Source organism: Pieris brassicae, chromosome 11 (assembly GCF_905147105.1).
Source record: "Pieris brassicae chromosome 11, ilPieBrab1.1, whole genome shotgun sequence".
NCBI lineage: Eukaryota > Metazoa > Arthropoda > Insecta > Lepidoptera > Pieridae > Pieris > Pieris brassicae.
Genome location: NC_059675.1, coordinates 3,372,338 through 3,387,768, shown reverse-complemented (window position 1 = coordinate 3,387,768; position 15,431 = coordinate 3,372,338). Strand labels below are relative to the sequence as shown.

General features: G+C 32.8%; 3 protein-coding genes across 6 annotated transcripts; 1 reads left to right on the top strand and 2 right to left on the bottom strand.

Moving 5' to 3' along the window:
* Positions 1-4,586: 4,586 nt before the first annotated feature.
* LOC123716126 (juvenile hormone esterase-like) lies at positions 4,587-6,638 on the bottom strand. Its single transcript, XM_045671697.1, is given in 5 exon segments — positions 4,587-4,787; positions 5,126-5,675; positions 5,678-6,263; positions 6,357-6,487; positions 6,584-6,638. Coding segments are annotated over 4 exon segments (939 nt in total). The 5' UTR covers positions 6,597-6,638; the 3' UTR covers positions 4,587-4,787; positions 5,126-5,466.
* Positions 6,639-8,301: 1,663 nt separating this feature from the next.
* LOC123716309 (cholinesterase 2-like) lies at positions 8,302-11,326 on the bottom strand. 2 transcript variants are annotated; one of them, XM_045671983.1, is made up of 4 exons: positions 11,215-11,326; positions 10,529-10,734; positions 9,149-10,425; positions 8,302-8,916 (listed from the first exon to the last, which is right to left on the bottom strand). In XM_045671983.1, exons 2-4 carry the CDS (start codon positions 10,703-10,705, stop codon positions 8,745-8,747), a joined length of 1,626 nt encoding a protein of 541 aa, XP_045527939.1. In that variant the 5' UTR covers positions 10,706-10,734; positions 11,215-11,326; the 3' UTR covers positions 8,302-8,744. The 2 variants fall into 2 exon arrangements, with proteins under 2 accessions (XP_045527939.1, XP_045527938.1); XM_045671982.1 differs by having other exon boundaries at positions 10,529-10,819; positions 11,215-11,325.
* Positions 11,327-12,101: 775 nt separating this feature from the next.
* On the top strand, positions 12,102-14,915 carry LOC123716534 (esterase FE4-like). 3 transcript variants are annotated; one of them, XM_045672323.1, is made up of 3 exons: positions 12,102-12,666; positions 12,966-14,245; positions 14,614-14,915. In XM_045672323.1, exons 1-3 carry the CDS (start codon positions 12,496-12,498, stop codon positions 14,795-14,797), a joined length of 1,635 nt encoding a protein of 544 aa, XP_045528279.1. In that variant the 5' UTR covers positions 12,102-12,495; the 3' UTR covers positions 14,798-14,915. The 3 variants fall into 3 exon arrangements, with proteins under 3 accessions (XP_045528279.1, XP_045528280.1, XP_045528281.1); XM_045672324.1 differs by lacking the exon at positions 14,614-14,915 and having other exon boundaries at positions 12,966-13,820; positions 14,072-14,239; XM_045672325.1 differs by lacking the exon at positions 14,614-14,915 and having other exon boundaries at positions 12,966-13,635; positions 14,072-14,222.
* Positions 14,916-15,431: the final 516 nt, after the last annotated feature.

The following is a 15,431-nucleotide window of genomic DNA, read 5'->3' as shown; positions in this document are numbered from 1 at the left end:
ATTTTTCTCACAACTAATTAAACCTATTGAATCGGAATTTACAGTTCTTTAGATTAAACTCTGATACACTACATATGATTAAAAAACGAGCAAGATAAAATAAAATGATAATGCTATATAATAATATTAAAAAGACTGAGTATAACATAATAATTACGAAAGGGTCATTTTTAAATCCGTGCTAAGACAATCGAGCAAAAAATTCTCAATAAAAACTTGCATAATTTTGATATAATTTATAAACATATAATATATTATATTAGATTATCCTATTATCAGTAGAGTTATTTTGAATTTTTCCACAAATTTAATAAACGAAGCAGAGATCCGACGGAAATGATAGTACAACGTTTGATGATTGCAATGTTTCCGCCTTGCTTAACTGAAGAATGGCAACGTGTTGTAATGCTCATTAAGTGCAGCGGCGGTCTCAGGAGGTGGCAAACAGGGCAATCGCCCTGGGCCTGGCGCATCAACCTAAGCAAATAAAAAAAATATCGATTTTTTAAACTATTTTATTAAATTTAAAACTTTGTGATACTTAAAATTTTATTTCTGACTGATTGTGCGAAACAAAACAAGATTTACGAAATGAGCTCATATGATGGTAATGCCGGTAGAAAATTTGAGTCAGGTTCAAAAATGAAACGAGCTATCAAAAGAAAATCTAAGTGGATCTGTATATATATATATATAAAGAGATGATCAAGAAACCACTACAAAACATTTATTGACTAAAAGTGACTCTAATCCTGATCCAGCTACAAACATTCTTTCCACATCATCATGGCTGCAGCCACCGTCAATAAGTAAAAACACTTAAGATGATGATGAATTAACTACATCAGTGTCTTGTAGGGCACCGGTGCCACCTTCTACCCTATCCAGTCAAGTCAAGAGAGGGATCTCACTATATCTACATCCATGGCTGGTGGAATGGAAAATCTGAATCCTAAAAATGACCCCGGTTTTTGGTCGATAAAAATTACTGATGTAGACCGAACTGAGATTGTATTAAAGGATCCATCCATTTCATCCAGAAAAGAAAAAACTATTCAAAATTAGCTCATACACTTAATGGCAAGTCAGGTGAACACTCAAATTGTTGACATAATATTATTAAGTTATCTATTACTCGATAATTCTTGATTGTACTCGCGACGTTTCTCGTGTTGAGCAACTTTCAATTATTATACGATTTTTGATTTCTTAGCCGTCAAAAAAACCACAGCTGAGAGTTCGACTAATTATATAATCACAGAATTAGAACAGTCAGGTATATCATTGCAAAATTGCAGAGGCCAAGGAAATGATAGGTCATATGCCAATATGCGTGGTGTCCAAAAACGTATTCTTGAAATTAATCCACTTGCGTAGTTTTTACCTTGTGGGAGTCATAGCTGAAATCTCATCCTAGGAGATGCAGCATCGTCTTGTGTCCTAGCAAAATCTTTTTTTGGTTTGCTACGAAGGTTGTATGTTTGCCGGCTCAAGTCAAAGATGGGCTATTTTAAATGTTCATGTAAAATCGTTATCGCTAAAACCACTCTCTGAAACTATATGGCAGTTCAGGCATCGGTGAAGGCCGTTAAATACCAACGAAGTGAAATATGTGATGCTTTAATGGATCTAGCAGAAAATACAATACATTGTCAGTGAATGTCATTCTATAGAAAAGGAAATAACTACCTACGAATTTGTAGTTTCACTTGGCATGAGATATAAACTTTATTAAATTGAGATGTACGTTTTATTAACCTGAGATACAAACTTAATCAACATTCTTGCAAAGATAAATGTTATAAGTAAAACGTGGCATAACAGAAACCATGCACTTAGATGTGGCTATACAACACCTAGACGCATTCATAAATTGGCTCGATAATTATCGAGAAAATGCTTTTCAGTCATTTCTTGTAATAGCCAGAGAAATATCCGAGGAAAGTGATATTTAGTTCAAAGAAATCAGAAGATGATGTAAAAAAATGCATTTTGATTATGAAGGCGAACATGAAGCTCATGAATTGAATGCGGAAGAGTTTTTCAAAATAAACTATTTTTATGTCATTGTCGACAATGAGAGCGCAAGCTGCCATCCTAGGTTTGAGGCTCTTAAACACCATGAGAGCAAATTTGGTTTCATGTATAATATAAAAAAATTAAAGGAAATTAGTGATAGTATAGATAGTAACTTTTGAAGCAATGCAGTGACTTGCAAATATATAGATATTTGACAGTAGGAGAATGATGCGATCTTAATGGACACGAATTGTACGAAGAACTGAAATGTTCGCCGAAAGGAAAGGAAAACGCCGACATTATCTCGGTGCTAAAATGCATAATAGAAAAAAATTAACTGAAGTTTACATGAGGGTTTATGAAGTTTGAAGTTTTGTTTAGTTTTCTTATAGTTCTGCTGGAAGGAGGTTTTCGAGGCTTAAAATTATTAAAACATATCTGAGGAATTCGATTACACCAGATCGGCTTTCAGCCCTTGCTAATATTTCAATCGAAAATGATGTAGCTCATTTATTAAATTATTGTGCTTTAATTAAAGATTTTAGAATGTCATCAAATCATTTTGTATATTTGTTATTTTTGTAAACCTTGAAAATTAAAATATTTTAAAACTCAAAACTCATTTATTTGTTTAACTTAAGGATTTCTCTTCAAACATGACAAATACCTATACCACACAACCAGACCTACATTCGCATCAAATACTTTTCACGAAGCACAAAGGGCCTCGTATAGACCTTCCGCCCTGAGCCGGGGTGGGTTAGGTCGCCTCTGATTAAGTTCATATTATATATAGTGTGTATAGTCTTTTTTATTCTGATAAAACAAGAGATTCATTTACTATTGCAATAAATTAAATTTAAAAGAAATACAATGTAATAATCGAGAAAGAGGTCAATATTGTATTTAAAAGTAACACACAACAACACTAACAGTTAACAATACACAAATAAAACGAATACAAATGCAGTCAACCAACAATACCACATTCAAACAAATAATTAAAAAGGTTTCAGAAGGAAGAATATAGATAAAATAATAACTATACTTATACAATATTTAGTTAAACTGTATCTCCAAAAAGAACTCCCTATGTTCTTAGATGTATGTAATGTCATTAGGTATTTACATACATATATGACATGAAAAAACGAATTAATTAATTAACGAACTTGAGTCAATAAGTTGACCTTACCAAATTCATCGAAACTATTGTTTTTTTTGGAATAGTTTTGTATTTTATTTTTTCCCTCGAACTATTACTTACAAATCATTCAGTGGCCACGATGTAAGTGTTTTATTTTGTGACTCATCTATATCGGTGAATATTTTCGATTTTGCCTAACCTCGAAAGTACCTATTATATTAACAAAAATATATAATAAATCTATTCTCTTAATGATTTATTTATTCATTTGCAATATAATGAGCGCCGACGAATATAGGCTCAACCATCACGTGAATGTCGAGGATATTCAATTCCACGGGCCTAGTGAGAAGACAAAAAAGGACAAAACCATTTGGACTAGTGAAATTAGTGTTAGTGCACGTTAGTATTAAGTGCTAAACACTGAGTGAAAAAATAGAATACAGGAACAGAGTGTTTTCCCTTTATTTATTCCCGTTATTGGACACTTCCTTATGTTAAAAATCCTTAAATTTATATTACTTATTAGTCTTAAGTTAAGCTAGATCGTAATATTCCATGATGTCTAAGTAAAGGCACATGTATAAAAAAGTTTAATGTTATACCTTACATATGAAATTAACTTTTCGCCCTACTGACCACTTTGTCCTCAAATATCTCGTCTTTGGTTAGGAATTCCAAATGAAAGTTTTACAGCTATTTGCTCGTGCATTTGTTTCTGGAAAACGTTTTACGGGTACGAGTTCTACCGTGGCACCAGTGCTGCAGAAACGGCCCTAAGAAATAATGATGTGTTACTATGGCGACGGTGTCGCAATAGAAACGGTAAAGCAGCGAGAAGCGCGTATTTAGGTAAGATTTTTTGCGACCTCAAATTATTATATTTCAGCCTAAGTACAGATAACCATAATTTATCAACGTCAATAAAAAAGAAATATTATAACATTAATTTTACATTTACTGTCAGTACTCAAATCAAGGGCGAAGAACGGAAGAGAAGAACTGGCAATAAACTCTCCGCAACTCTTTTTAATCGCCAAGTTTTTTTTGTATTATACAACGTTTGTAAGGAGTTGCAACCATCACACCATGTTCCACATGACATCAGTAGGAGGCATGGTGAAATAGGAGCACGCACTTACATTCTCGGAACAACACGCAAATACATAGTCAAAAATAACTTACATCACCGCATACACGAATTCAAGTACGACCAGTCACCACAAGTAGCACCCGTTCACGAGTATCACGCATGGCCAGCCATCGGTCCCCTCGCTATATTTAAGGGAGAGAGACAACCGGACGCATGGACGCAATGACATTTAAGCAAGCATGACGATCCTTGAAATGTGAACTTGGCTACATAAGAAATATAACTTCATTTTATATTGTCTGTTAGTGTAGGTTAGAAAAAAAACAATTAAAATTAATATTCTTCGCCAGTGTATATTAATTTAGTTTTCTATATTTGGAGCAGGTTTCATTTAATAGTAACAAAGCATCATCTTCCCATAAGGGCGCGGTAGACAGGTGCGTATTAATGACTAACAGCTTGGGTTCCTTGAGGGTCGCCGGTTCCCACTTTACAGGAAGCAGCGCCGTCTTGAATGGGATTGGATTACTGTTTAACAAAATTAATCATATATTAAATACTTTCAATGAGGATTATCAACATTTAATTCCATAGTCCTACTGAAAATCTAAAAAAAATTGTCACGTTTATATTGACAAAAGTAAACATTGAAGTTTTAAAAGTTATATTAATATAGATTTTTCATTACTTTTATGCTACTGTAAACAGTTTTAGTCTAACGTAAATTGCTTACGTTTTTTGCTTAAAGTCCACTCACTAATGTCTTCAGAAGTATCTCATGACTAACGTAGATAAATCTAGTATTCATACATGTATTGGTTTCTAAATGAAAAAAAATATTATTAAATATTTTAAAGATCGTTTACCTATATTTTGCAAAATTGCTCCACATAGTTGACATTTTATCAATCATTTTCATCTCCAATGTTGCTATTTGCCAAAAACCGTCTACGTTAAATAAATAAGGTAACAAATCCGTTGTAGATACTACAGGAAATCTAATTCCAGCATCACCTTCATATTGGACTAAGCTGTCTACACTGATTTCTGAAGTATTTTCTTTGGAAGAATATATGTTTTTTTAGATTTTCTGCAGTCTCTAACCTTGCACTACTATTTGGAAATTGTAAATCTCGTGGTAGCGAGTCAAGGAAGTTAAACACGGACTTAGTTGTTGTATTCTCCTTTCCCACAAACATATATCCTTCTACGTTATTAAATCCAATATTACAGGCAATTTATTAAATTTGCCGCTATTAAGTACAACATAGGGACTCTCTATTAAAAATGCTTCAGTTCCAGGTATCGAAGTCTCAATACAAGGGACAAATATAGTTTCCGATTGCACTATATTTTCTTTAGATCTAGGCACCCTTGTGCTGAGTAACTCCACTGAAGATTTTTTTTTAAAATATCCAAAACTTCACGTACATCCGTCGTGTTGTATTTCAATTGTTGTGCAAGTTGAAATGCTATATGCTTAGGGTTAAACTGTGTCGCCCAAAATGACATGGCAGAACCACTTTCTAATATAGCTTTATGAAATAAACCTTTGGACATCGGAGATAAGATATGAAAGAGCACAGAGGCGGACCCTGCACTCTCACCAAATAATGTTACATTATCGGGATCACCTCCAAAAGCTATGATATTTTTTCTCACCCAACGGCGAGCTTCTACTTGATCTTTTAAGCCCATATTTCCTTGAGCTTCCTTTATGCCCAATCAAAGAAAGCCTAAAACTTGAAGACTATAATTTAATGTAACCAGAATAACATTATGGTTGACCAAAAATTCTGGTCCGTAAATGTAAGGTGATCCAGATCCATCTCTAAAGCTTCCGCCGTGTATGAATACCATCACGGGGTAAGGCCGATTCCTTCGCTCTATTGAGACGTAAACATTAAGAGTAAAGCAGTCTTCATTTCCTATAACATAACCTAAAAAACTGTATTCATTGATTGCATCAAGAATACCTTCCCATTTTAGTGCTGGTTTTGGACTCTGTAATACAGGTTGTCATTCTATAAAGCTTGGAAAAAATAAAAAAGGTATGCTGAGTATGGGTACTAGAATAAAATGTTATTTTCTACATACCTCAAATCTATTTGCAACTGCATAAGGTATACCGTGATATCTGACATGCGAGTTATCCAGAGCAACAGTACCACGAAGTAGGCCACTGGAGATTCGAATTGGTAGTGTTGGCAGATGGGCTTCTGTGAAGGCTATCGCCAGCAATACTATCAGCATTTTTCTTAATTTTATCATTTCTCTAAGTGAGTCATTACATGTAAAATTAGACGTAAGAATAGTTCTTTTACCTGAATTTGTCATATAAATATGCGTTATTTCTGTTTGTAATAAGAATATTATTGACCGAGTGCAGATAAATCTTTGCATTATATATGCTGGCTGTTTATTGTCAGGTTGCTTTGTGCTTGTAAGGTGGGATTTTTAGAACACTTTAGACTATTAATACTATTATATAAATCTTATTTATATTCTATTCATTAATTCGTTCCATATATTAACCCCTTTTGTCCTGGCGTCCATGTGAGTGGACATGCTCATAAAACTCTTACGTTATATTGTTCGGTTTTATCAATAGTCGAATGTAAACAATGCTAGAAATCCGAGAAGTACTTAGAATCTTAATATTATAAACAACGTTCAAGAAATGTGATGTTGTTAGGTAGAAATAACTAATCAAGTGTAGTAAACAGTCATGGACAGCCGACAAGCACGTAACTGTATTTTTGTTTTAATTTTATTGAACATAGCTGTTATGTATAAAATTGAATAATTTTTTTCTCAATCAATAGTGTTAATTTTATATGCAGACATAATAATATTAGTTCATTGTTGTGTCTTACTATGTAACATCTATACTTATGCCATGTCCATTGTAATGGACAACAGGTTCCTATAGATAAATTTGAGCATAAACCTTTATTGTGATAAGTTTGAATAAAACATACTATTTTTAATTGCTTTGTTATTATTTTTCAGGTTTTGACTTATTCAGACGACGAGACGTTAACAATTTGCTCAACATACTTAAAAATGGGACTTTGTCTGATATCGCCGAAGAAAGCGATGATGAAATTCTACAGAATACTTCTAAACTTTTGATAGATGATGAAGAAATTGAACACCAACCAAACCAAGAAGAACCAATTCCTCAATCCAGTCGGCAGCCTTAAATGCGTGAAGCGGATATAACTTGGAGAAGACATTTAGAATTCAATCCACCACAGTTTACTTGGACAGCTGCTTTGACATCTCATATAGAATCTCCACTTTTACCAATTGATTATTTTCCTTACTCTATCCCAGAATCTCTAATAGATGAGTTTTTTTTCAATACAAATCTATACGCCACCATAAAAGAAGTGCGAAATTTCAAGCCATGTAATGCAACAGAAATGAAAGTGTTTTTTGCTTTTCATATTATTATGGGAAACCTAAAGTTGCCACGTATACGAATGTATTGGAATTCAAGTCTAGACATGAAGGTATTTTTAGAGAATTATTTTTATCATTAATATTTAATTTAGATCCGAAGGGGTTAACATAATAATGTGATGTAAATAAAACATTCTTTCGATGAATAATATCACAGATTATTAATTAGCAATAAGAGCAAAACGCGGTCTGATTCTGTGCGTCAGATAATAAAAAATATTTTTAATAGGCAAAGATATAGTAGCTTTACGAGACTATCGGCCAACCTCCAGTAATGGAAAGGCACCAAAAGAAGAAGAATCCAGGAGATACCTTTTACCTATAAAGTATGCTGGAAGATTGAATTCATTTGAGTAGTTTGCAACATTTTTCAAAATAGCGATAATTGACCGAATACTTAAAGTGTATATGAATAAATAATTTTGTAATACTACATGTATTGTCTTTTGTTAAAATAGCTTTTAGAAATTAAGAAAAACACTTTTTGAATGCGAAACGTCGGAAAAAAATTAAAATTATGTAAATAATTATAAGTTTTTAATAATAATACATAGCTTTAATCCGTTCAAAAAGTGATGAAGTTTTCTTAATCTTGTAATGATTTTTATATTTCTTCCCGATTTATGGATCGCTTCAACTTATTAAAAAAAATGTATGCCTAATTCTGTGTTATTTTTTATATTAAACGGTTACGGGATAACAAGAGGTAGAGATATAAACAGCATATGTTTTTTTTAAATTTACAGATTTCAAATACGTACAGCGTTGGTATAAAATAATAATCGTCAATCGCCAAATCCGTATTAAATGAATCTTTCTAGTTAAATGAATAATAAATAAAAATTACCAGATTTTATAAATTGATAAAAACTAGTTAATATATTACAGACACAACTAATGTGGCTCGGAAGAAACTAGAAAAATTATCTTGTTAAGTAGACCTTTTTCTCGTTCTTGGATGTCACAGCCATGTTCTTTCTAGCATAAAAGTAACAATAGTTAAAGAAATATGATTGTTTATGTTTTTCGTCTAAATTCCTTGTAAGTTTGGTTCCAGAGTAATATTCCTTCATCATTCCAAAGAGTTTCTTTTGAAAATTCAGTATCAATGACTAATAGTTCTGGCTTTATCGGATCTATAGGTTCCCATTTGATTAAGAACTCCTTGCTTTTCCATAGGATAGGATTTCTGTAAAAGCGATTTAAATTATGATATCAAAATGTATTGCCGTATACTACTTATTTTCTAAAGGTTCCAAAACGTAAATACAATAAAATAAAAATCCTTCTGATGAATAGAAAACGAATTTTTAGTCCGCTTTCTAACATTTCTTTGCAACGTTGGAAATCAAATATAGAAGTTTCGGGCCTAACAAATTAAATCAAGGGAGCCACGAAAAAAGGGAAACAAAGAATCTTACCCGAATTTAGCGAAGTTTGTCCACATAGATGTCATTTTGTGCATAACGTTTTGTTCTAAAAACGACATAGGCAATGTCACTTCTGGTTTAAATAAATAAAATAGTTCATCGGCATGTGTTGCACCAGAATATTGCACGAAACCATAAAGCAACTTCAATAAATTCATCCAGCCATCACGTGCAAACTTATACACGAAGACAGGTTTATCCATATTTCTAATCAAAAGGTCAGCAGTAAATATCACAGGATAAACTATACCTGCGTCTCCTTCATATTTTGCTAATAAATCTAAAGCGCCTTTTGTATTTTCCATATTTCCGAAATATACTTTTGTTAACTTCTGTGAAGTCGTAATTTTATCTAACGCAGTTGGAAACTCCAAGTCTCTCGGTAAAGAATCAATGACATTGAACTTGGATATAGTTGTATCATTTTCTTTTCCAACAAACATGAATCCTTCAGCACTATTAAAGCCCATCATTATAGGTACTTTATTAAAACTACCATTTCGTATTATATTATATGGACTGTCCGTTATCATATGCTCCATGCCGTTTTCTACTTCTTCAATACATGGGACAAAAATATTTTCTGATAGTATTGTATCTCCTTCATGTCTGGGTACACGTGTTCCTAAAAGTTCCATGATTGTTTTGTTCTTAAATATTTGCAATACTTCATTAACGTTTTTTGGTTTATAACCCATTTGCTCGGCAAGTTTGAATGCTGTTTTTTTAGGTTCCAATTGGATGCTCCAGGGTGAAATAGCTGAACCGCTTTGCATTATAGCTTTATTAAATAAGTTTTTAGACATTGGTGACACGATATGATATAAAACTGACGCTGATCCAGCACTTTCTCCAAATAAAGTAATGTTATCAGGATCACCATTAAATTGTTTAATATGTCGCTTCACCCAACGAAGTGCTTCTACCTGGTCTTTAAGTCCCATGTTTCCAGGAGCTTCTTTGATACCTAAACATAGGAAGCCGAGAACTTCTAGTCTGTAATTTAAAGTAACTAAAATAACACCTTTTTTGACAAGATATTCAGGTCCGTATAAAAATGGTGAGCCAGATCCATCTCGGAACCCTCCACCGTGGATGTAAACCATAACGGGATAGGCTTTCCTATTTAAATGTAGAGGTGTATAAACATTTAATGTAAGACAATCTTCATATCCGGTAATCCAAGAGTTTGAGAATCTTTGTGCACATCTAATATTTTCATTCACTGCATCAAGTACTCCCTCCCATTTTCGAGCTGGTTGAGGATCCTGAAATAACAATTTACAATTTTATGTCGTGGATATTTATTAATATGCAATAAAATTTACGCGAATTATTTTGTATTATTAAGTTAATAAATAAATAAGTTACCTGGAACCTTTCCGTGACCATAGCATATGGAATGCCAGTGTAGCGAAGATGCGTACCATCTGTTGAGACTGTGCCACGCAGAAGACCAGAGGAAATGCTAATTGTGGGCGTGGGCTGCTTTACGAGCTGTGCCAGCCACAACGAAGATAGTACAACCCAACGCCACTGCACGCCCATACTGGTGATCGAGCGATTGAATCTGCAAGCTACATCTCACTGGGTTGGTAGAGGACTTATGCAATCTAGTTATGTATCGTTATGCGTTATAACGAAATATCTTTTGTAGCCACTCTGAAACACGTAATTGTTTAAAATTTTATAACAAGGTCATTAAAAAAGAATAAATACAAATTAAATGTTATAAAAATTAAAGCGTATATTTTCTAAACATGAGTTATAAGGCAAAATTACAAAAATCGTATATCCGTTGTTCCTAGATGAATAATGATGTGACGCCTCGTGTGAGTTGGTAAACAATTAAACATTAAACAATGCTGTGTGTTGACATATTTCTTAACGTCATCCAAACCGAGTCCTTAATAAAATTCCAGAGCATCTGATAAAACAGAGATAGTTATGAAATTTCTTACCGATTCCGCGAATGTTTTAAAATCGTATTGTTATTCGTCGGTTATGTTGTTAATTGGTTATCAAAACACTATTTATAGCAAACCTTAATTACTTACCGACTGGTTTTTATCACTATGGATAGATATTCCGAAACTTAGTTATGCAATTAATTGCAAATAACGACACCGCGTCTAGTTTCGTCGGTGTCATAAATACGAAGAGTGAAGATATCTTTGACTGTACACGCTAAGAGAGAAATCACACAAACAACGTGGTTTTCTTATTGTGCACCTTATTTGACAAGAAATAGAGATCTTATTCATTTGCTAATCCCACCATTACCCAGCCCGTTCCTCAAGTTACAGTTAAATATGAAAGTTGATTCTTCGAATATTCGTAATTGTCAAACAAGTGATTTTTAATTCTCGCGGGTTAATTTTAATCTTGCAATTGCTATTATTTTGATTGATTTAAACTAAATCGTTTGATTTGTAATGTTAAGTTACAGTTACAGTTTTAGTTAAATAAAATAATAATAAATCGTGTTTAAGTTAGTTATGATATTGCAGTATACAGTATGCTGCATGGACTAAAAATCTTTCCTCTTTAAAATATTCGCGTAGAAAAGTATGCGCCTTCTGTTTAGGAATAGCAAAGTCTCAGTTAGTAGGATTAGTTTTATCTTGCTTGAGTATTTTCTTACTTAAAAGTATTCAAAGTCCTAATCAAATGGATCTTCATAGATTTTAGAAATTTATTATTAAATTATCTTTTGTTAATTGTTACAATGGTGATCAATTATTTAATTGTATCGATAATATTTAGTATATAAACCTTGAACTACCGTGATTAACACGCGTCTTAGAATTCAATGCTATATATAATTACGTAGTTATAAACATTATACAGTATAGTTTTATCGTGCTGTGAACACGTATTCTTTACGTAACAATAAAATATGCAATAATTTTATTATAAAATAAATCACTTCTAGTTTGTCGAAATATCAAATAAAACTGTATATAATAATTATGTCAAATAGATAAAGTGACAATGTCGTGAATGATAACGTTTAGTACCTATTTGATAATGATAGGATAATATGATAAATTTATTACTCAGATAAGTTGTCGTCTGTACAATATTTATCGCGTAATTGTGTCTTACAATGACCTGACTGTGATACTATGATAGCGTTTGATTAATGTAATTTCGAAAGTTTTTAGTCATATCCTCAGTAACGCTCTCGTAACGTTGAGTCTAACTCAATTTCCTGCACTGCGACGTCAATCATTTAATGACGTATTATTTTCTAATGTTATATTTATTTTACGCATCTGTTACTCGGAACACCACCACCGCATGAGAAGTGAGCTTTTCTCATAGTGTAGTTCAAAATGGGGTGGCGGTGGTTAGTGCTTTGGTCAATGTGGTTGGCAGGTTTTGTGCGCCAGCCCACACTGCCACTTCGTATTTCTTCGGGGATTTTGCGAGGATCTGTGTCCCCAGACGGCACGCATTTGCACTACAATGGCATACCTTACGCTTTAATCACGCAGAGGTTTCGGGTAAGCACAATTAATTAAATAGGCTTCTACACGAGTACTACATTAATACATTTTTCAAAAACAAGCTTTATCGTAATTATATTCTTGTGTGTAAGTTAATAAATAAATAATATATGGAAATTTCATAAAGAATACAAATCTAGATTTATTAACATGGTATAATTTTTATAAAAAAAAAGAAAATTACAATAATACTATTCCCAGTGTACTTTGTTTAGTAATAATAGTAATTAATTGGCTTGCATTTTAAGCATGATTAATAATATAATAACCTGATAGTGTTAACGTAACTATTTCAGAAACCTGGTCCTGAACCTTCTTGGGACGGTATATTTGAAGCGATTTATGAAAATATTCGATGTCCACAAAGGATCGGTAATGCCCTTGTTGTTGGCCAGGTAGACTGCTTGACTCTTAACGTTTACACTCCAGTTAAGGCAGATGCAGGCTCTAATTTACCAGTAATGGTTTACATACACGGAGGTGGATATTTCGACGGTTCCGGAAATAGCGCCATATATGGGCCCAATAATCTTATAAACAAGGGCGTCATTCTGGTCACAATAAATTATAGATTAAACATTCAAGGTTTTGTTTGTTTGGGTATCAAAGAAGCGCCCGGCAATGCTGGTATGAAAGATCAAGTAGCGGCCTTGCAATGGGTGCAGCGAAATATAAAAGCTTTTGGTGGAGACCCAGATAACGTTACTTTGTTTGGTGAAAGCGCTGGCTCTTCCTCAGTTTCGTTTCATATTCTTTCACCTATGTCAAAAGGTCTCTTTCATAGAGCTATATTACAAAGTGGATCATCTATGTCACCTTGGACTTTACAATATCGACCTGTTTACATGACAAGCTTACTAACAAAAGTAATGCTTCATAACACCGAGGATGCTTTCGAGTTGTACAATATTTTAATGAATAAAACTGACGCAGAATTAGTTGTCACAAGAGTTCCTAGAAAAGAAGGTAATGTAATATTCTCTGAATTACTTTATGTGCCTTGCGTAGAAGAAGAAATCGAGGGTGAAGAGGCATTTCTAACAGAACATCCTCATGATATATTTGTTAAGGGAAAGTATAATAAAGTGCCAGTTATGATTGGCATGAACAGCAATGAGGGATATTTATTCGCAGCTATGGAAAACGACACGGTAATACCTAAAATAGATATAATAAAGTCTCTGCCTAAAGATTTATTAATAACTTCTGATAAGGAGCGCTGTGAAGTGGGAAACATGTTAAAGAAATTCTATATGATCGAAGATAACATACCTTCGTCTAATTTTCTGAATCTAGCAAAATTTCACGGCGAAATATTCTTTACTTATCCAACAATACAAGAAACAGAGTTTTATTTAAAAACCAACAACGAACCAGTATATAGTTATATTTTTAATTATAGTGGCAACAGAAACTTCCTAAAGAAATCACTTGGAGAACCGTTCTCTAGTGCTCCGGGAGCGACACATGCAGACGAACTATTTTATATCTTTAGTCAATATCTGATCCCCGATTTATTTGAGAATCAGATGATTGAAAAGATGACAACTATGTGGACTAACTTTGCGAAATACGGGTATGTTGAGTGTATTTTGCGGCATTTATTACAAAAGATACAACTCGTTATCTTGAGCAACTAAGTTACTAAAGAAATATTACTGGAAAAATTTAATAGTTTTACATAAGTAACAATAGGAAAATGTTTGCGAACAAAAAACAGCTCGCCTAAGGTCACTAAAGTTACGGCTTCCTGCTTAACCGATTTCGATTACAATTTTAATGTGTGCGATGTTATAAAAATATAAGATATTATAAAGTAACTATATTTAGCGAACTAGTTATTAAGTGTAAATTGTTTTTTTTATTTATTATAATTAATAAAATAAACAGCGTTTCTTTAAGTTTATGTACATATCTGATACTAATATAAGTAAGTTTTTACAGAGAGCCAACACCCGAAACGACAGAACTTCTTCCAATAAAATGGCATCCATCTACGAAGGCTTCTCCTCATTCGTTAGTGATCGACTCGCAATTTAGTATAGTGCCAATGGGAACCAGTGAATCTATTAAATATTTAAAAAGAATTTATGCTAAGTACAGAAGAAAAAAAACGCGTGATTTATAAATAAAACAAAACTGTTAAAGTGAAATATTGTAGACAAATATTTTATCGTATATGACTGTTTACGCTGAATTTCTTCCTGTGATTTATTAAATAATAAGGTTTTTGTTTGTATTGTACAATACGCTATTTATTGTTTTGATAAATGTAATAGTTATAGTTTATAGTTTGTGTTTGTAGTTATAGTTTGCTAAATTTTCTTTTTCTTCAACAGCAATTGTAATGTATGTAAATTTACTTTATACTTTAATATAAATAAAAAATACTTTTTCAAGTATTCATAACTATCTTGAATTGCCCTTTCTTACGATTTTAGTATATTGAACTGGGATTATAAGTAAAATTAAATATTTTAGTATATATCCAATGTAAACAAACAAGCATTATTAAAGTTACACAATGTAACAAATTTGTCTCACAAAATGTTAGCATATTGGCCCAAATCAGTGTCCCATCTATTCATTGGAAGGTGAAGGAGCCCGGCTGAGCCGTTATTGGGCCGCTAAATAAGTAAAATTTAATATTTTAGTATATATCCAATGTAAACAAACAAGCATTATTAAAGTTACACAATGTAACAAATTTGTCTCACAAAATGTAAGGATATTGGCCCAAATCACTGTCCCATCTATTCATT